At 38.8% G+C, this 20,462-nt stretch overlaps 2 protein-coding genes and 1 long non-coding RNA gene across 4 annotated transcripts in view; all 3 read right to left on the bottom strand.

Annotated features, from left to right (window-relative positions):
* Window positions 1–1,427: 1,427 nt before the first annotated feature.
* LOC148190240 (uncharacterized) lies at window positions 1,428–3,704 on the bottom strand. Its single transcript, XR_015775344.1, has 3 exons — window positions 3,610–3,704; window positions 1,712–1,833; window positions 1,428–1,622 (listed from the first exon to the last, which is right to left on the bottom strand). It is a non-coding gene; the product is annotated as an uncharacterized LOC148190240 (long non-coding RNA).
* A 4,405-nt stretch (window positions 3,705–8,109) lies between these two features.
* LOC121950294 (N-acetyltransferase family 8 member 3-like) lies at window positions 8,110–10,000 on the bottom strand. Its single transcript, XM_042496242.2, has 2 exons — window positions 9,845–10,000; window positions 8,110–9,082 (listed from the first exon to the last, which is right to left on the bottom strand). The coding sequence occupies exon 2, from the start codon at window positions 9,068–9,070 to the stop codon at window positions 8,399–8,401; it is 672 nt and encodes a 223-aa protein (XP_042352176.1). The 5' UTR covers window positions 9,071–9,082; window positions 9,845–10,000; the 3' UTR covers window positions 8,110–8,398.
* Window positions 10,001–11,698: 1,698 nt separating this feature from the next.
* cacna2d3 (calcium channel, voltage dependent, alpha2/delta subunit 3) overlaps window positions 11,699–20,462 on the bottom strand; it is a 44,697-nt gene continuing 35,933 nt past the window's right edge. The window contains exons 20-39 of one of the 2 annotated variants that reach the window (XM_088090802.1): window positions 20,018–20,089; window positions 19,841–19,902; window positions 19,674–19,741; window positions 19,477–19,522; window positions 19,268–19,365; window positions 19,023–19,116; window positions 17,506–17,601; window positions 17,262–17,383; window positions 16,571–16,648; window positions 16,424–16,485; window positions 16,292–16,336; window positions 16,138–16,200; window positions 15,339–15,409; window positions 15,135–15,210; window positions 14,929–14,969; window positions 13,962–14,017; window positions 13,717–13,834; window positions 13,452–13,564; window positions 13,173–13,255; window positions 11,699–12,652 (exon numbers count right to left, since the gene is read on the bottom strand). In XM_088090802.1, the coding sequence (XP_087946928.1) occupies window positions 12,560–12,652; window positions 13,173–13,255; window positions 13,452–13,564; window positions 13,717–13,834; window positions 13,962–14,017; window positions 14,929–14,969; window positions 15,135–15,210; window positions 15,339–15,409; window positions 16,138–16,200; window positions 16,292–16,336; window positions 16,424–16,485; window positions 16,571–16,648; window positions 17,262–17,383; window positions 17,506–17,601; window positions 19,023–19,116; window positions 19,268–19,365; window positions 19,477–19,522; window positions 19,674–19,741; window positions 19,841–19,902; window positions 20,018–20,089 (1,557 nt within the window). In that variant the 3' untranslated portion in view covers window positions 11,699–12,559. Of the gene's footprint in view, window positions 12,653–13,172; window positions 13,256–13,451; window positions 13,565–13,716; window positions 13,835–13,961; window positions 14,018–14,928; window positions 14,970–15,134; window positions 15,211–15,338; window positions 15,410–16,137; window positions 16,201–16,291; window positions 16,337–16,423; window positions 16,486–16,570; window positions 16,649–17,261; window positions 17,384–17,505; window positions 17,602–19,022; window positions 19,117–19,267; window positions 19,366–19,476; window positions 19,523–19,673; window positions 19,742–19,840; window positions 19,903–20,017; window positions 20,090–20,462 lie in introns of those variants that run through there. The other variant, XR_015779562.1, reaches the window with a different exon arrangement.

Below are 20,462 nucleotides of genomic sequence, written 5' to 3'. Positions count from 1 at the left end.
CCGGATCGATCTCTCCATGAACCACCTCCTCAAGGTCTCCTGCCCGAGGACTCTGATCTGTAGCTATAAACTTGTTGTGTTCGAACTGTGGACAGAAATTTAAGAAAAACAAGCTGGAGTTTCACGTCTCTGTGGTCTGAACTTTCTGTAATCACAAGAACATTTTGAGCAGTTCAGCTGCTAGTAAAAGTTTCTTGTAAAAGTTGTGAGGTGTAGTTACTCTTAATAATGAATCAGTAACAGTTTATTGGGTGGTAAATATTATTTCACCACAGCGGAAGTCATTTTCTCTGAAAGAGTGCCGTAAAATTTTAATTGCCTCTGTTCAGCATTAAGTTAAGCCTCTGTGGGATTTAACTGCTGTCTTTCGTGCTTAGTTACAGTAGCTGACAGTACTGAACAAATCTGTTAAAGAGTTAATTTTTTTTTTTTTTTAAATGTGGGTCTTTAAGAAAAGAAAACCAGGAGTTCAGGTAAAAAATGTCTACATTCATTGAAAAACACACTCAGTTCTAGGTCTTTTGACTGTATCACTGCATGGTCTTCATCCACACATGAGTTTGCTGAAAGCTGAAAAGAAACTGTATCTCATCTCATTCATGTTGGCTTAAAATTGAAAGTCAGATTTGCTCAGAAAAACATTAAGCTTAAACATCTAAAGATTGGTGATATCCCCAGAAATTTTTCGATAGGGGTGGCTAAATGGGTCTCCTTAAAATTTTGGGGTGACACATCAAAACCAAAAGCCATGACTGAATTTCAGGAACTCTGTTATGCTGCTGTAGTAGTAGTAAATAGGGTAGTTTAAAACTGTCAATATTTAAAGTTTAGAAATCGCATACAGATACAGTACGGAGGGCAAAGATCCACCACAAGTGAGCAAACTGCAACAGCTGATGAAGACTGTATGATGTGTTAAAAAGCTCCAGAACAAGGCAAGTTTAACTGTATGCTACCTTTGAAGAACAACACGATTTTAAATACTTTACATAAGACAAGATAGAAAGAGACATATAAGTAAGTGGACCTTGAGTTTAGATTTTTGTTTGTTTTGTTTGTTTTTTTTTGTGGCAAATTTGTAAAAATAAATAAATAAATAAATAAAATCCCAACTATTTTTTTCCCCCCAATTTGTTACTGCACACTAAATTAAGTTCAGATTCATCCTGTTTACTCTGATGACCCTTTATTATGTATCAAACAAGATTTTTTATTTATTTACTAAATTTTTTAGCATGTCTTTGCCTTGTCATTATGAGTTACCCATGGTAAAATGAACAGAGCAATTTTTTAAGTTTTTATTTCAGAGAATCAGTGTCTTTCATCTCTACAGAAACTGCGTAAAACTTGTTTAACTGACCTCTTTTTTAAACTGACTAATGCCTTATCGAGCTTTTGGCTCAGAGGGTCACAGGGTCAGAAAAACATTTTGTTCTTGCCGTCTATTTACGGTAAGAAAAAAAAACCCCACAAATGATAAACGTGGTGATGGCAGGTTTGTGTGCGTCGTCAGTAGCATGTTTATTTGTTTGACCCAAGCCGTGTTCTCCATTAATGGCCTGCAGCGGAAGTCAGGGCCCTGCGGTCTGCTGCGTCCCGGGGAGCACAGAGGAGATGTCCATCTGTTTATCATTAAAGGGTCAATCTGTCAACATGACCTGATCAAATTACTGCTACACATTTTGGCAGCTGTATGTGTGTGTGTGTGTACCTGGGCATTCGTCCTCCGGTTTTGTGCAATTGGAGACTTTTAGCCAGGACAACCAGCAGCTTCTTGTGAACCCGCTGTTCCATTTGTTGAACACGTGCACATGTGTGTCTGTGCATGTTTACCTGTTGTGTAAGATCATGCTACAGCTGCATTACACTGATCAAAATGGCAGATTCAAACTTATGAGGCTGTTTTCCCAATCCTTTCAATCATGGGATTACCACATTTCATCTAAATGAATTGTTTTTTTGCGTGTCTTTGTTTTCTGCCAACCTGCAGACATTAGATGATGATGAAGCAACTGCATCCCTGCCAGGTCTATTAAAGGGGACCTACTCTGCTTTTACACATTCTGTGTCTCATATAATGTAGCAATATTGGATGTTCATATTAAATGTGGCCAAAGTTTTAATAATGAGGTAAACCTGTGTTAAAGAAATCCCTGTAAGCAAAAACCTTGGGCTTCAGACTGTTTTGAACACTCTGTTTCCAACTGTTTTTTTCTACTCTGGCTACAGTATGACACTACTGTCCTGTATTCTTGCTTCCTTATTTTAGAGGGGGGTCCAACAAACCCTTTCACCTAGGAGCCCGGTGTTTTTTCCTAAACCTAAGCACCACATTCTGTCGCCTAAATCTAACCAACCATGCGTTAGTAGCATAATCCTAAACATGTGCTTTTGTTGACATCATGGTGTTAGCTGCAGTATTCCAGAACGTCACCAGCAGGTGCAGGAGGATACCTCAAGTGTAATATGTAGATGTGGAAGTCCATTGACAAGGCTGTGGTATATGACAACTTGGGATGACAGCATGCTGGCATTACTTGCACAGAGGCAGAAAGAAAGAAGCACTCTCTTCTAAAGAAAATTAGTAATCGACGTATTAATTATCTCCTCCATCTGAGGGATGTTAATAAAAAACTAGAAGGGATGTTTATTCTGCCACAGGATGTTTAAGAAAAGGAGTGCTAGTTTGCTGGATATGTCTGTTAATATTAATATTGCCTCCTGATCCTTGAGTGAGTCAGTGGTCACAAAAAACTTCCAAACATAAGTAAACTTTGAGTCAAGTGTCGAGCATTGACGAAAGTCATGATGAAAACTATTTCTACTGAAAATCATCTGTCACAAATAATAAAACGTAGCTGTCATCCAAAGGTTTTACATTAGGACTGAATCACATCATGATCAGTTGAAACTATTATTATTATTATGATTGTATTCAATGTTGCATGTGCATCATTATATTAAAACATGCAAGATGAAAGCTTTTATTATGCTGACAATATGAAATAAACTACTTAAGATTATTTTAATAAAACATGTTCTGTCAGTAAAAGAGGAATATAAATTCATATTTGATTGCCTCAAAATGAAACATTTACCTTCTTGAAAACATAAGTTTTGTTTCATTAACTTCTGTCTTTTACTTCTGTGTCAAATATTTAAACATGTGTATCATTTATCAAATGAAAACAACTGACATCTAATATCAAATTTCATCCACAGCAAACAAATGACAAACAACGACAAATTAAAGAGCATAATCATTTGCATTATTATATTATTCACAAGCACAAACATCATTTGCCATGTTTATGTTAAGGCTACAACCATCATTGCTTCTTCTTGTGTTCCTGATTTTATGTTTCTGTTTAAGATTAAATTAGTTTTTACTCATTCAGGTGTCTTCTTAATTAGATTTTTTAAATTTAGAGTAACCTGTTTGTATTTTCAAATATTTTAGTAAACATGCCATTTAAAGATCAGAAGCTGGGTATTTCTAACACATCTGTAAATGCACAGCATGTACAGTTTGCTCTTCTTTAGATAATATCACACAGTGCACACATGCTGTGTGTTGACTCACATGCGAGGCTTTTTAACAGTACAAACCTTGATATGTTTGTCCCCTCAGCCTCTCCAACGACTGACACAGATTAAATATTGCCATCTTGTTTGTCTTTTTTCATAAGTGTTGAACTCAAAGCCTTTCACGGACAGATAGAGCACACAAAAACACTGCCAAGTGTTATAACACAGGCAGGAGTAACTTTACCTCTGGTTTCTCAATCTCACTCTTTGCTTTGGAAAGCTGCCAAGTGTCATTCACCTGAAATGTGTGTGGAGGTGAACTCAAAACAAGTGTCATGTGTTAACTTTGTGGGTACATGGATGTGGAGAAGAGGGGATTCGGAAGATCAGAGAGATGAACTGAAGATGTGCTGAGAGAAAAGGACTTAAATAATCAATTATCTTTATGAAGGTGACGATTTCTGCTGTGTGCCCAAGAGGAGACAGTGGACTAAAAACTCTTTTGATCATTTATTCATTTACTATTTCTATAAAGCACATAAAACTGGTTTAAAAAACATAAATTACAGACATTTATAAAGACTTCTATTAAATATTCATACAGAAATTCTTTGAATAAAGTACTAAAATTTGAATGGGCCTTGCATTCTTTATTTCATTTAAAGGTACAATTGAATGTCTTAGGAAATATGCCTATGCTAAACATAAAATTGCAGCATGCAATTTCTGACAATATCTACAAAAAATGAAAATTCTACACCCAGATTAGATTTTATGTTAGAGCTGCTGTATTGAATTGCATTTGATTGTTTAGGTGTACCTAATAAAGGGGCCACTGAGTGCACATACATCACTCTCATGCCTCTATGGCAAACATGAAGTACAGCTGAAGCATCTGGTTAGCTTATCACAGCACGAGTGCAAACAAGGGGAAACAGCTAGCCTGGTTCTGGTTCACATTTTAAAACCACAATATGTTGTTTTAACACATTCGTCTTTATATTTTTTAAACAAACAAGACATAACGTGTTCATTTCATTAGGTGGAGGAAACATGTATAATCAAACAAGTAAACAAGAATAATCAGGAACATTTACTTGAAGTATGAAAGGTAAAAGTACCCAATGCTGAAAAAAAACATCCCAAAACTCAAATTTATTCAAAATAATCAGAAAACAACTTACATGTTTATCAAAACTAGCTGACGATTAATTTTCTGCTAATTTATTAATCAACTTTTATAAATGGTTGGGTGGTTTAATTTATAACAAAACATCATATTGTGGTGACCCACATTATTGAGACTTTATAGAGACATTTACCAGAGACTGCTGCTCCTTTAAGAAGCAGAGTTCAGAGTTGACAGAAGGGGATTCTGGGAGATGGAGTTTGAGGGCTTTGTCGTAGCCTTCCTGCTGGTTGACTGGGAGCTTGTCCTGAGCATGTGTTGCTGCTGTTTTGAAGTGAGAGTAAACAGACTCAACTTGACTCAGTCTCTTCATCTCGACATTCCTGCACTTCCAAATTCGTGACCCCGAATGTTGACAATAATGCTGACCGACAACAAAAGCATCAACAACTTTAGTGGTGTGGGTGTTAGTGGATGGACAGTGCTTCCTGCAACGCCAAGGCTGCACTGGCCAACCTTGCCTTGCTGGCTCACCTGTCCCCTACTACTCCGGTTGCCCTAACAATGCATGCCTCTGACTATGCTGTAGGGGCAGTGTGGGAGCAGTGGGTGGGTGGAGCCTGGCAGCCTCTTGACTTCTTCAGCAAACAACCTCGTGACTATGAGAGGAAGTACAGAACCTCCGAACGGATGATCCCGGGTCTCTTCCTTGCCACCCGCCACTTCAGATCCTGTTGTAAGGCCACTGCTTCACCGTCTTTGTGTATTGCAAGCCCCTGAGGTTTGCCATGGACAAAACCTCCAAGCCATGGTCCGGCCTTCAGCAGCGTCAGCTATCTGCCATCTCCAAGTTCAAAACAGATATCCAGCACATGGCAGGCAAGGACAACTTTGTCACTGACGGCCTATCCCCGGCGGTGGCAGGGTCCATTCAGTTGGGTCTTGACTATGCACCCTTGGCTGCCGACCAGGCCGCTGATGTTCAGGCGTATCGAACAGCTGCTACTGGGCTGCATTTGGAGGATGTGGTGTTTGATGGTACCAATACCATGCTCCTTTGTGACGCCTCCATGGGACAACCCCAACCTATGGTGCCCACTGGCTGGTGGATGCACTTTTTTGACACAATGAAGAAATTTGCTAAGTTGGTGGGGCCCAGGTTTGTCTGGCCAGGCCTCAGGATGGACGACAAGACCTGGGCTGGCTCCTGTGTGGCTTGCCAGCATTCCAAGATGCACCACAATACAAAAGCTCCCTCAGCACTGTTTCTAGTGTCCAAAAGGCATTTCGACCATATTAACGTGGACCTAGTGGGCCCCCTACCCCCCTCCCGCTGGTTCACTTATCTCCTTACCATGGTGGACAGGACCACCAGGTGGCTAGACACTGTCCCTCTGTCATCTGCTGAGTTGGCCCAGGTAGTCATTGGGTCCTGGGTGGCTCGCAGTTTAACTCTGAGCTCTGGACTGCAGTGGCTGAGGGCCTGGGGGTGAAACTCCACTGTACCACAACACACCACCCACAGGGGAACAGTCTTTGTGAGCGGTTTCATTGCTCCACAAAGGCCAGTTGAGTCAGCTCAGCAGCTCCACCGAGTGTTTGATAGTGACTTTAATTTTAAGTCAATATATATATCAGAGTTCCGAAAAACTTGCTCCCGTCTATGTGTAGATGCAGAGCTGAATGTGTACAAGGACTGCAGTAAATCAAAATATTGTCCCACCTCGGGACTGCTGGCCTCTATGCTGTTTATGCTTTGTTTTTGCTTTATGCCTGTCCACCATGGCAATAACACAATCTGCCAAATTTTGTCCTGTATGACTCTGAATTGGCTCAAAAGCCAGAAAACGCTCCACTGTTGTACCTTGCTTGCTAACAAATTGAAAGATAAATATTAAGTGATCGACATGAGATAGGTCGGGAATTGAATCAACAATAACAGACGAATATTTCGCATCATGAAGCTCTCAAGCCATTACTTGCCTTGTTTTCTCTCCCATCAACTCAATGAGCTCTTCGCACGTTGTTGAGGATAAGTACGAGACGCTCACTCTGCCTCTCTGACCATATGTTTTGATGCGTTCTCCCACAAAGGGGTCAAATTGGGAAATTAATTCTAAAATCCCCAAATAGTTCTCAGTGTGCGGCAAGTCCAGAAGCTCGCCTTTTCCTCTACATGCCAGTCCCCTTTCTCCTAAAAACTTTATCACCACCACAACACATCGTAGAAAATCCCTCCAATATTGCCTTACATCTAAAGTTTGCTTTTTTATTATTAGCTTTATGGCAGCCTAAGCTCAGGGTGGGGTACAAATAAACTAAACTAATATTCTGTCAGACTAAAGCACCAATTAAATCTTATATAATAATAGTTTCCATAATTCAGCCATTCTGCTGCTACATATGGACTTGACCATCATTTTTAACTCACTGAATGCTTTAACACTTACTACAGTAATATGACAGAGTTTGTAAAGGACACATAATCATGTGCTGTAAATACTGCAAATATAAAATTCTGCAACCAGAGTTTCATTACAGACACTTCAGTGTTAGTTGGATAAATGGCTCCCTCTGCTGTCTATTACATCCATCTACCTTCTTGTTGTATGAGAGGTTAGTATGAGAGAATATGGATCAGATATGATTGTTTTATCAACTTGTTGTCACGACTCATACGAGATTACGGAACAAAACTGTAATGTAAAAACTGATTTTTTTAAAATCATCGTCTGTACCATAAACGATAATTCCTTGTTATTGACAGTGTGAGAAGACAAGAACGGGCTGCTGCATCTTAGCTGCAGATTTCAAAACTGAATACGACACTTTTTTTCCAAATTTCTCATTTTGTATGTGTAATTAGATTGTTATAAGATACGTCACCAGTGGTGAATTATAATACTGTACTACCTTTTTATGCTGCTTTATACTTCTGCTCTACTTCATTATTGCACTTTTTGTATATATTGTACTTCTTACAGATTAAGAATGTTAACATATAATGTAACCCAACTAATAAATCATGATGTAATATCATGGGTTAGACTATCGACAGTATATAAAGTAGGTGCACCACATTTAACATTAGAGCATCACTAATTATAATCCAGCAATATAGTACATGACTTCTCTGCAGAATGAGTGATTTTACTTTTGATACTTTAAGTACCATTTTCAATACAAGACTTTAACTTGTAACAGAGCATTCTCGCAATGCAGTATTAGTACTTTTACTTAAGTAAAGAATCTGAATACTTCTTCCACCACTGGAATAGACTGTGTTTGACCCTCCTCTTACTTTTGTTGCACATGAGATGAACTTACACCTTTTTAATTGTTATTGCTTTAAGTTTGGCGTCCTCCTGTGTGATAGCACCTTATACAATACCTGTGTGTGTGTACAGGCTGCAGTCAGTGCAGGTGAGTGTTGGAAAACATACAGCAGCGTAAAACCTTCAGGGTGGTTTTATTTCTTGCATGTTTTTGTGAAAAAAATACAATTAAAAGTAATCAATCATTTGTGTAAAAAAAAATAGTTGAAACTAGTTTTCATTTAAAAAAAACTTACTGCAATCAACGATCAGAAGAGCAGCAGTGTGTTGTGTATAAAAAATTAAGACAAGTTGCTCTTACAGAACAAAAAAAAGGCTCCTGATATTTGCTCTACCTGAAACTTAGTGTTTTTGTACATAGCTAAAACAGTGACTGTAGTTATGAGAAAAGGCTATTATTTCATGACTACAGGTGTTTTTCCATGATTAAAATCTTCACCCTGGTCAGGGTTACCATCCAAAAAGGGGCATGCGTTTTGGTGTGTGAGAGGACGTGGCTGAATCCGAGTTTCTCGTAGAGGGCCACAGCAGCAACCTGAGTAGAGCTAGTTTCCAGCACCACATTGGAGAAGCCTCGTTCCTTACAAAAGTCGACCACAGTCTGAGCCAACCTGAAGCCCAGGCCCATCCGTCTGTACGATGGTGAGATGATCATTCTGAACAGTTCAGCGTGTCTTTCTTTCCCACTTTGTTTGGCCACTACAGCCACCATACCCATGATCTGGGCCCTCCCATCAACCTCAGCCTCCGCCACCCAGAAACAGTCATCTGGTCTGCTTAGATAGTTTGCAGGGATGTCTTGCATGTCTGTACGGAGTCTCTCCTTGACAAAACTAGCATATAGGTTATGGCAGCAGTAGTATAGGAGGCCCACCCAGGCTCCTGGTAACACCACAGCCCCTAACACGGAGCTGAGCAGACAGCCAGTGACACACAGAGCCAGGGAGATGGCGAGGTAGAGAGGGCTGGTCATGGCGTTGTAAAAACATGGACGGATGTGCTCCTGGATCCCGATGCTGAACAGGGTGAGCACCGCGTCCTTGTCTGAGGGACGATATCGGCGGATCACAAGCTGCATGACCAAGAGGAGCTAGAGGAAAATAAAAAAGAGAATTCACTTCTAAAATCTCACAATAGGTTTACTGAGTGTGTTAATTTATTTATGTGTAAATATTATATTTTTGAATCAAGCTGAGATTGAGTCTAAATCTTTGGATATGTACACTGAAAACTGAAATGGACACTGTTTATTTTATTTGTTTGTTTGTTTTTTTGTTTTTACTATTTTCTGGCATTAAACAATCTAAACAGCATTTCTAAAATAGCAAATACACAAACATGTCATTATAATCGGATGTTTCCGGCAGCAGTTTTGCTTCCTGCAAGCATTTAACTGTGACAACCGTGTGATGCATTTAAGGCACTAGCTCACTTTTTCACGTGCTGTTTTCAGCAACACCTAAATAGACTCACTGCCACTGTTGTTATTAACAGAGGAAACTACAGTTTCTGAGCTGTTCTGTAGTATATTAAACAGTCTGCAGCGCTAACCTAAACTGTAAAATCACGACATGAATCACAACCAGATGACGTTATCAACCAATGCAATCAATTACAGATAATCCGCTACCCGATATGCTAGTTTTATACCGTGAAACTAATAGTACACGTGATTTAAAGCTAACTTTGCAGAGCTACAGGCATGCTGTTAACTAACAGCTCAGAGTGCAGAAAAACCTTCCTGTTGTACTCGTCGCAAAACACACTTAAATGACACTTCGCGTGACTTCACTGTTTGCCAGCTATAACATCACAAATTCACATTCTAATTAAAAAAATGTAGTGCTGTTACATGTTGAGCCGAAGCTTTTGAGCGTCTGTTGAGGTCGAAAAGTCCGGAGGTCAATGCATCTGAAGATCATTTCCCTGGGTTGTATAGTGACGTCGTCGATAGCGCCGGGTGTGGATCATGGATCTATAGCTGCAGTGTTGGGATCATTTCAAAACTGGATATCTGAAAACCACTCAGATTCCCCAAAACTGAATTATGAGCTCATTAAATGTGGTGTTTTACTGGAGGACAAAAAATGGAACATATGTATAACGCTATATTTAACAAACAATATATTCACAGATGTCGATTTATGAAAATCAGACCAATATTTCTTGTCTGAAATATATTAGAACTAAACAAGCCTTGCACATAAATAGTTTGATTCATATCTTAATTCCTGACTAGATCTCTGACTATTTTTATTTTCTCCTTTTTAAAAAAAATGTATTTCTTTTGATACTTGTGTCTTTTTGTTGTTTATTTTATGAAATGACGTTTAGTCTGTAATTTTACTTGATGCTCCTAGTCATGAATTTAAAAGCCAGTTTTTGATTACGAATAAAATTTAAAGGAGGAAAAAAAATCTATAGCTGCAGGATCCTATAGCTGCTGGGCTGCAGTAGAGGAGGCTGCACATTCAGAACTGCAGTTTTTCGCCACAGCGCCACCTACCGACTTGGACAACCCTTTCGGAGATTAGGGAGTACGACCGAGTACCACGGACAACAAATAAGTATGAGTAAAACTATTTGAAACCACGTCTTTGTATTTGAAATTTTAATTATGCATTTCCATATAGAAACGTAGTTTATTTATTTTATTTTCAGCCCCTTCAAGAGTAAACTGTCTGTGTTTCATGTATACTTGATTTCATTTTGTAAGTCTTATTTGTTTCTGTATTGTATTATTGTGTATTTGTTGAATCTGATATGTTTTTGTATCAAATGCGTACACTGTTTCGTATGCAGAATTGTCTACTGGAGTTTGTTCAATAAAGTTAAAAAAATAAAAAATAAATAAAAGTGTGAGTACAGAACGTGAATAAAGATTTATTTGTTTATTTATTTATTTGTTTGACGTTATAAACAAGTTTGTTGACTGGAACAGTTGGGATTCTTTTTTTCCGCCAGTAGGACACATGCCGTTTGTACCCCACCATCGCTGAGGAACCTCAGACCTGGAGGGTGTAATGTACACACACTTAAACTGTTTTGTACGATATAGCCAAAATAGCTGATTCTGAAATCTATACTTTGTGTTTGAAGTTGACTGGTATAAGTTTTAGAACTATTATGTATTTTTCTCAAATCAATTAAATTGCTGTCTAAGATTAAACCTAAAGTTAAACTTAAAGCTTTCCAAGGTTTACAGCTAGGGGCAATTTTGAAATTGAGGTTCTTGATGTACAAAACACAAACATGGGTTTCAAACTGCATTATAATTTAGCTGTTTTCCTTAAGAATTGGGCATTTACTTAGTTTTACACACATTTGTAGCAAAAAAAAAAAATCACTTGACTCCTGTTTTTATATACATATATTTTTTATTTCATTTTATAATGTGTTTTCTGTTTAATGGTAGTAATATATATTTGTTGTAACTAGATTTATTTCTTCTGAGACTTCTGTGATTTTGCATTGTAAATAAACTATTTGCATTTACAACGTACAGGTACTGTATAAACACTGTATGTGTATGTATGTTAATTTACATGCCCTCCCAATAATACCATACTTTGTACTGTTTTGTATTTGAGTTTTTCAGTTAGGTTCTTTTAGTCTCAATAATCGTTGTTTGTCAGATACTACACATACTGTACCAGCATCATCACACCCACACTTAAAAAATAACACATGGGATAAAAAAAGGAAGTAAAATATGTCTTTGCATTTATTCATCTGCTTTCTCAAACATGATGTTGCGAGTATGTGTTCCACTCGACAAATTATGGCTGAATACATGAATGTAACACTCTGATCTTCTTTTTCATGCATCTTTAGCTCATCTGAAATGAAATGCCTTTTGCTTTAAAACAAGGAGAAACTGGCAGAATAAAGCAAGTTCTTATTTACTGTTGTCTCTCACTTATTATCTTAAATGATCCATATTGTCACAGACACTGAAATTATTTCAATTACAAAATAAAATATTTAAAGAAAGAAAACTATGACGGCACTGTCCACTGTTTTTAGCAATTAACTGCCAAAAATATAGACCGCTCTGCATTCTTTTCACACATGACAAAAGTGCATTTTACATTCCACAGACGTTTACATTAGCCTTCTTTTTTTTTTTCTTCACAACAAAGACAAACACATTTGATGTCTCAATATCATCCTGCACGCAAAGGACTTGTTTTACACTTTGAGAGGAATTACCTGTACTCTTCGGCATTTGAATTTTACTTTTCACACACTGTATTTCTTTCACGTATTTAATTCAGCACACATTCAGGACAATATGGCAAACTGTCAGTGATGTGATCTGCAATGCTTTGTGCAAAATCACCAAGCACTCCCATTATTCTCATTTTCTCTCGCTACACCACATCGCTTATGTTTTCTGCATTAATGGATGTGAGTCTCAGTGCTACAGATAAAGATTTTTTTCTTATTAGAGTGCTGCCTGTTGCAGAGGAATGAGCAAATTCATTTCTGATCTGTTCTCTATGTGTTTATACGTATCTTCTTGTTGATATAGTCCTTACTGATCCTTCAGTTCTGCTGCTGTCGGTCACCTGCTGATGGTCGCTGCTATCAGAGGGAGCAGAGCTGCTGTTAGGGGACCGTAGAGGCACGTTGCTGAACCACACTCCATGGCATTTTCCTGCAGAAGAGACAGACATTTGTGATACATGTGGAGCTATTCAGGGTAGTTTAAATATTAACAGGGTGGAGTTACTGTATTGTTTTATACTAACATCCCCCTTTTTTTAATCCATATATGCTATGCTATATGAAAATGTGGTTATTTGCATTTTGATGAGAGTTAGATGTGAAGGTTAATACCACTCTCATCTTTTTACAGTAAATGTGAGGCTAAAGCAGCTAGTTAGTTAAGCTTAGCATAAAGAATGGAAACAGAGGTAAACAGCTAGCCTGGCTCTGCTTAAGGCTGAAAAAACAGCCTATAAGCAACTCAAATCAGTTAACATGTTAACAACACTTTTAAGTTGCAGTTCTATGGGGTTTATGTGCTGGACTATTCTTTAGCAGTGACCTGTTGGAGCTTTGCCGTCACCATGAGGTTGCCAGGCAACCAGTGAAAACTCCATGAAGTCAAGAAATACTCTGACAGGTAAACCAGACTGTTTCTTTTGTATGCAAACAAACACGCGTCTTCATACCTCAGGGTGGAATGGATGACATGATTCAGGCTTCTTTCTGTCCTTCTGAAACTTCAGTCTGTCGCACTTTAGAGACTCGTTGTGTTCAAAGGCGTCAAGGATGCAGTTTAATTAACAGAACACATCTATATCTTCAGAGCTTCACCAACATACGCACAACTAAATTTACCTTGAAGATGCAATTATACAATTCTCGCAGTCATTTATCCATGCATAGTTTTATGATCTACTTTGTGATTCCACATATCAAACATCTTTTTTTTCTCCTAGAAAGGATATACATGATCTCGATGGGATCCATGGTTACTGGAGGAGAACTGCTGCAGTCACACTTATTGTCCACAACAACCATGAAGAGGTTGCTGCTGGGAATCTGCTGTATGACAAAAGATCTGCAGCCCAAACAAACACAGAGTGGAATTAAACATTTATGATAATAATAGTATTGACTAAATATCTCTTGTTTAATATGGATAGGTAGTGTTAGGAAAGGCGGTGATTATTGGATGATTCACTGTGTTTCTAAGTGGGGCTGCAGCATTACCTGACACAGCCATCACAGTCAATGTTGCCCGTTGTTTCTTTGATGGTGCGTTCAGAGACGAAAGCAGGGTACTCTGTATCACATGGCACCATCGTCGTTTTACCCCGAGATCTCTGAGCTGAATGTGTGACAAAGCAAAGTTAACCGAACTGCAAAAGTTAACAAAACCACACATAAGGTTTCCAATTCTCCTGCTCACACACTCTCACACATGCACGCTTGCAATGATCAACAACGTCAGTTACCTTTGACGGAGAGATCCACGTTCCACCAGCTGTACAGGTTAAATTCTAGCAGGAAACTTGAGAGAGAAACATAAAAATCACATTAAAACAAATGTTTCCAATGGCAGTTATGGGAAGATATTAATTTAATATCAATTAAAACAAAATAAGCATCACTTATTATTGTATACATTAATTATCTAATGCCATTTAAGCACAAAAATATAAGTATTAAGTAACAGTTAACCAATGTATCTTGTTAATGGCTGACATGCTGAGTAACAAAGTAATGTTAGTGCATAGCTGAGAGGATGAAATATGAAAATGCCTCCCGCCAGTCGCCAGAGTAATGTTAGCATTGTTGTTTCCGCAAACCACAGATATTTTGCATCTGAATTCTGTTGCAGATACATTGAAACTTTACATTTCTTAATGTTTAAAAACACTCTGAGTAATGTATTAATAGGTTCAAGCACAAAAAACAATTTGTTACAGTAAGTAAAAGATCATGTTTAGTCTTTAAAATACCAGTTTTGGTGGTACAATCCAAGCAGAAAAAGCAGCAATGAGTCTAAAAAACACTCACTTTTCATGGCACTATCCCTAATGGAAAAACAGCGATGGGTCGCCTGTAAACACCCACATTTGGTGCCTAAAAAGCTGCTGGAGAAACTGCAACAACTCACTAAAAAACAACCAGTTTTGTTGTTTTCAAACAGAGGTCTGCAGCTCAGCAGGCGTCTCATCCAGGTGTCATGCCATCGATCATCCCCTCCACGTTACTGATAACAGTCACCTCATAAAATGTCAGTTTAGAAACATTTTATATGTTGAAATGTGCAACATACATGTGGTTTGCAGGAACATATGCAAAATATTATTAATCAATATAATCTCAAGAGTTACTACATTGTGTACAGCATATCATTTAATTCATGGGCCTATGTGACGTACACTTTTTAAATGTTTTTTTTGGTGTTATTCTTACATGACAAGTTCAGTCAGGAGCCACTTAATGACAGTGAAGGGCTGAAAGAGATTGAAAAGAATAAAATGTTAGTTCATTTTGGGACGGTACTCTGTGCTGATGTTCCACCAGAGTGAAAACTCTGTGTCACACACATGAAGATACACAGTTGTTAAAATGTTGCTTCTAAAGTCTCTATTTTAAAAACTACCAGCTGATTGTCTTACATCTGACAGAGTGCGTGCACTGTCGCTGCTCCCAGAGTACTCTCTGCAGAGGGCCTGGTAATCGTACAGCGTGATCCTGCAACACAAACGGAGCAGCGGAGGTTGTAATAACCATCAAATATGACATTTATAAGAACACGTTTATAAAGTCAGGTTAAATGGTTTATTTGAGAGCTCAGGGAAACGTAAGGTTGAGTCTCAGACCTTTTGAAGGAGCCCATTTGAAGAAGTTTGCTCATAACAGCACCTTCCACCTCTCCAAAGAAGAGCCCTGTCTGAGAGAGAAGTTATGTCAAAGCACACCAGCACATGGCTTAACATATACACTGAGTGGACAAAATAATAGAAACATCCAATAAAAACAGATTAATTCTGGTAACTAAGGAGGCTGCAATTAAAAATTATTTTCTCATTTTTAAAACTTTACAGACAAATTGCATCAACGGAGAAACTGATATTTATTTCAGGGCTGCAAATAGTCAAGTCGTGAATTTTATTTATATAACCCGATAGCCGAAATTTGCCTTAAGGGCAAAGCATGCAAAATTAAATGAGATAAATAAAATAAAAATATAAGTAAGAAAACAACACCAGAATACCCAGCGGACATATTCAGTTAACAAAAGGTGTGTCACGTCGGAAAGGAGTAGGAGGAAGTGAATACTTATCAAGTCCTACCCCTCTTTTGAAACGTTATCAAAAAACTAAAATTAATATATTAATCATGAATATTCTCTCTTTCAGCCCCAGTATTCAACATACACACCTCGATTAAATATAACAAAAATGAAACATTTATTACAAAACAATAATAGATCAATCTGAATAAAACACATACATATCTTTACAATCTGTACAACATACAACAGCCTCTGTCCTGTGCCCTCACTTTGGATAAGGAAAAACTCCCCCAAAAAAATCCAGTTATGGAAATGGGAGATATGTGTTTGAGTGTTTCTGTTAGTATTTTATAGATGTAAATGTGTAAATATACACACAGTACCTGGGATTGCTCCTCTGTGACAAGAATGAAGCCATTGTTGTCAATGAGATAACAGTTTATATCCTGTCAGAAGAATAAATAAAAAGATTATGTCAACAAAACAACCTGAGGGTGAAAAAAAAATCAAAAGCCAGAGTTATGTGATTGCTCTTACCGCGTTATCACAGCTAATGCTACATTTTCCATCCAGAGCCGTACACTGAGAAACAAAACGCACATAGTTAAGCTTCACACCTGATCAGGGAGCGCATTTAAGCTGTCTTAGTAGTTGCTGTCGTGTCGTTACCTGTCTGCAGGCGGTCCAGAACTTCCTCTGAAAGAACTCGAGCTTCATCTGGATCCCTACAGCTGAGACCAAGAACATGAGAGACTGCTGAAAAACAATCATTAGCATGAAGACAGTAATGATAAAAAAGACTTCAGAGGTTGGTACCTGCAACTATTGGAGACTTTCTGTCATCGAGTAGCTGAATTGCTGTACTGGCCAAAACCACGCTCTTATTTTCTAAAGCTAGAGAGGAAGAGAGTTGAGATTACATGTTTGCTCACTAGGTGGTGCCCTTTACTCAGCAGCCCCAGCTGGCAGGTTTAAAAGAGACCGCAGTACTGGTCTATTACATTATAGTAATGTCCAGTCAGAGCTTCTTCGAAAGCAGGATGACTGTGATGTTTCAGAAATGGGAGCCATGATGGGACATTTCAGGTTATGAGAGGATGCAGTCACCATTAACAGAGAAAAGGTGGTAAATGTCCCGGAGAGAGAAGCTGAACTCAGGCTAGCAGACAGAGCGTGAGCCACATTAACTGCATAAAAGCTGTAAGGGAGGTGAGCTGTGCTGCACATCCTATCAGTGGAAACCAGTAAAAACCACACTCCAGAACAGAAAGAGGGACATAGAGGAAGACTGATTAAGATGTTAAAATGCTGAATGACTGGAGCAACAAGATGAATTTCCATAAAGTAATTTACATAATGCTGCAGTCGATAATTGAAAGTATAATAGGAATGACTTAAATAACGTAAAGTGCAGATTATTTAACAGAAAAAGAAAGATTATGTGCTGAATCAAGGAACCTTTACTTTGCACACTTGAGCTGTCTCTTATCTTTTTTGTTCTGCGTACCTGTGCTGAAGGGGATGGAGTAGACAAATGTGCCGGGGACCTGCTCTGCAGCTCTCTTGTACCACAGAGGGAAGTGATCAGCATTAAATACACCCTCCTTGTCCTCCGCTGTCAGGAAATCTCTGAGGAAGCACGCAGAATGAAAGAGAGGCGAGGAGCGCAGGATTAGATTCATCAAGCACAATCACAGCCTCGCCTCGTGCTGTAAGTAATGATTAGAGAGATGTTGAGCAGCGGGACTCACTGATTGGAGAGCTGATCGGCGGGCACAAACAGGTTGGTCCTCGACAGGCCGGTGCGTGTACCCAGGAAAGCAATCTCCACTCCTTTGTCCGAGTTCCTGTTAGTTTAATATAGTAAGAACTCTGTAATCTGTACATGATTTCCCTGAGTGCTGTCCCCGAACATCCCTGACTGATGTCTACACACAATCATACAAAGTCACATGTAATTTAGCTTTTTCTTTAAAATGTATCATGCAGGACATTTATCAGTTTATTTATGAAGCATAGCTTAAATTGACTGTCGATGAAGTTTAAGTTGAACAGAGAAAAGTTCCTGACGCAGCTGATGTAACTCTTCTTCAGAGGATTACAGTTTAAAACAATATTTTATAGGCGAAATTATTAATGAATTGATAACGAAAATAAATTACTCTGAAATGAGAGTATTCACAGGCTCCCTGTTGAGTACAGAAACCGGTTCAAAAATTCTCATTCTCGTTTACAGAGCACTACACGGTCAGACTCCCAAATTCTTCAGCTTGTTCTCTTGATCATATAAACAACATTAGCTGTCTGTTCCTCACACCCATCTAAAGACCCCTGGTGACTGAGCTTTTGATGTTGTAGCACCTAAATTTTGTAATGCTCTCCCTGCACCATAACTGTCTGCTGACTCTGTGGTTTCTTTTAAAACTCAGCTAAAATCACACCTGTTTATGCAGGAGTTTGGTTAATATGTATGCACTTCCTCTGTATTTTCTTGGTGTTTTCATGTGCTCTTGTTGTGTATTGTATTTTTTTATGAACTGTGCAAAATAGTTTTGAATTTTTAACACCATGGACACATAATCTTCTATGCTTTCTTTCTCGTTTTCTGTATATTTCCCTTGTGAAGAAATAAGTGATCTATGTCAGAGAAGTGCTATAAAACTAAATTTTTCTTACTTACTTACTATTCATTAGTTGCAAAGCCTTACATGACATGCACATGTTCAACACTCATTTTAAGACAGAGAACATCACATCAACATGTACATCAGGACATTAAAATAAGATTTTAAGTGAGCTTTAAAGGATAACTTTACATTTTTAAAGTTTGTCTTAAACTAGTACTCACATGTTGATATGTAAATTCAAATTGTTTTTGATCGCTGTGATTTTTCCTCCAACTTATAATGGCTGTGATATACACCTCTTCATAACATCATTTTATTGTAAGTGATGGAGGACAAACGCAGCCCTCATTATGTGCAAAAAATGCATTATAAAGTTACAACTAATATGAGGCTTTAGCAGTTTGATTTAACAAATCAGGTGTTTATCTACCAAAGATACAGTTTAAGTACAAAATTCATACCGAAAAGTATGATGGCATTTTGGGTTTCCATGCAGACTGATATCTACTGCATGTAAAACACAATCCCTCTTCAAAAAATCTGAACTATCCCTTTAATAGACACCCTTCATTAATGATTAAATAACAATTGCAACTGTGGCCTTGAAAGGAGACTATAAAGTGGTGCCAAAATGTTCTTACTCTGACTTGTTGAGGGCCAGTCCGGTCCAGTAGGCCTCCAGTGGAGCGGTGACCACAGCATCAAATAACACCTCCTGGATCAGCTCTCTGTCACCTGCAGTCGTTTAAAGACCCAAAACATCCATCTTTTTGTAAAAATCATTTTGTGCTTATTATATTCACCCTTCTTTTACTGTTATTTAATAACAGATAAAACGGGCTCCATGTAGTCTAATTTATTCAGGTCAGGCTCATATGTGTCTTACATTTGAGGTGTGGTCTGTGGCCCGTCATGAAGAGCTTGATGGCTTGAATCTGGGTCAGGTGACGGTGCTCGTGCTGCTCCTCTGTGTTGCAATAAGTCCTGTGGTCCAAACAGAGCCACAACGGTTACATCACAGGCCTCCACATCCCCGAACACAGAGAGATAACCTACATAACGCATGAACGCCCGCTCCCACAACCCCAGCGTTACCATTCATCTGCCAGGGCGACATCTGGCTGTTCCAGATCACGGAGCCCTGAAAAACACAAGTCAGTAACGCTTCAGCAATGCCAGCCTGGGTGGACTGATACAATAAGCCCTCCCACACAGGCAAGTCAGAGTGACATGCATCTCACTGTATTCAGGCTTCTGTTAACAGAGAAGATAAAAGTGTTGGAGTGACATACCGGCCTCGACTGATACATTTCCTCTGAAGAAGTACTTTCCGTGACCTCTGGAGAGAGCCACTCCGACACTGCAGACACAAGCAGAGGAGAGAGTCAACTCTTAACTATAATCGAGCCATAAACTGACAGAAAGTCGTTTTAGGAATGTAATGAAACCTTTCTTCCACCTGAATGGTGTTCCTTTGATGTCAGTGTAGTAATAGTCATTGTGCATCTTCAGGACACGCCTCTGAAAGAGCAGAAGAAAAAGGGCAGATTAGATTTACTCCACGAGTCCAGAGAAAACAGAGAGAACAACTCTCATCTGATAGGGAGACACTGAACGTCTTTATCTGCAGCCTCACCCCTCTATCCACTGTCTTCTTCACCTCCATGGAGAAAGTCCCCGTCCTCCTGTTCACCATAGCGTTACGCAGCTGAAAGATAAAGCATGCAGTGAGGCACGGAGAGCAGAGAGGTCGAGGTAGGGTCACAGCAACCTGTTTGTGGCTGCCATTTTACTGGGACACTGAAAACAGAGTCACACCTTAATCATTAATCAATGAATTGATATGAAATAATTGATCATTTACTCGACTCTAAAGACAACAGACCACTGGACAAACTAATGAACACCCAGTTCAGTTCGAATGTGAAATCCAGGCATTGAGTGAGTTGCAATCGCATAACGTTGCATTCAAGTGGAAGCCCCTGGGGCTGAAAAATGAAACCAGCACGGCAGTGCTGCCATAAACTGCAGTCCTTGCATGGCCACTTGAGGCTGGCTGCAAATGCAATTCAATCCCCATA

Source organism: Plectropomus leopardus, chromosome 2 (genome assembly GCF_026936395.1).
Source record: "Plectropomus leopardus strain MGB_pleo_1.0 chromosome 2, ASM2693639v1, whole genome shotgun sequence".
NCBI classification, from domain to species: Eukaryota; Metazoa; Chordata; class Actinopteri; order Perciformes; family Serranidae; genus Plectropomus; species Plectropomus leopardus.
The sequence above is the reverse complement of the archived record's forward strand: the minus strand, read 5'-3'. Positions and strand labels throughout refer to the sequence as shown.

What these genes read in the sequence shown, in the direction of transcription:
- LOC121950294 (XM_042496242.2), bottom strand. Translation starts at nt 9,070, where the DNA reads ATGCAGCTTGTGATCCGCCGATATCGTCCCTCAGACAAGGACGCGGTG.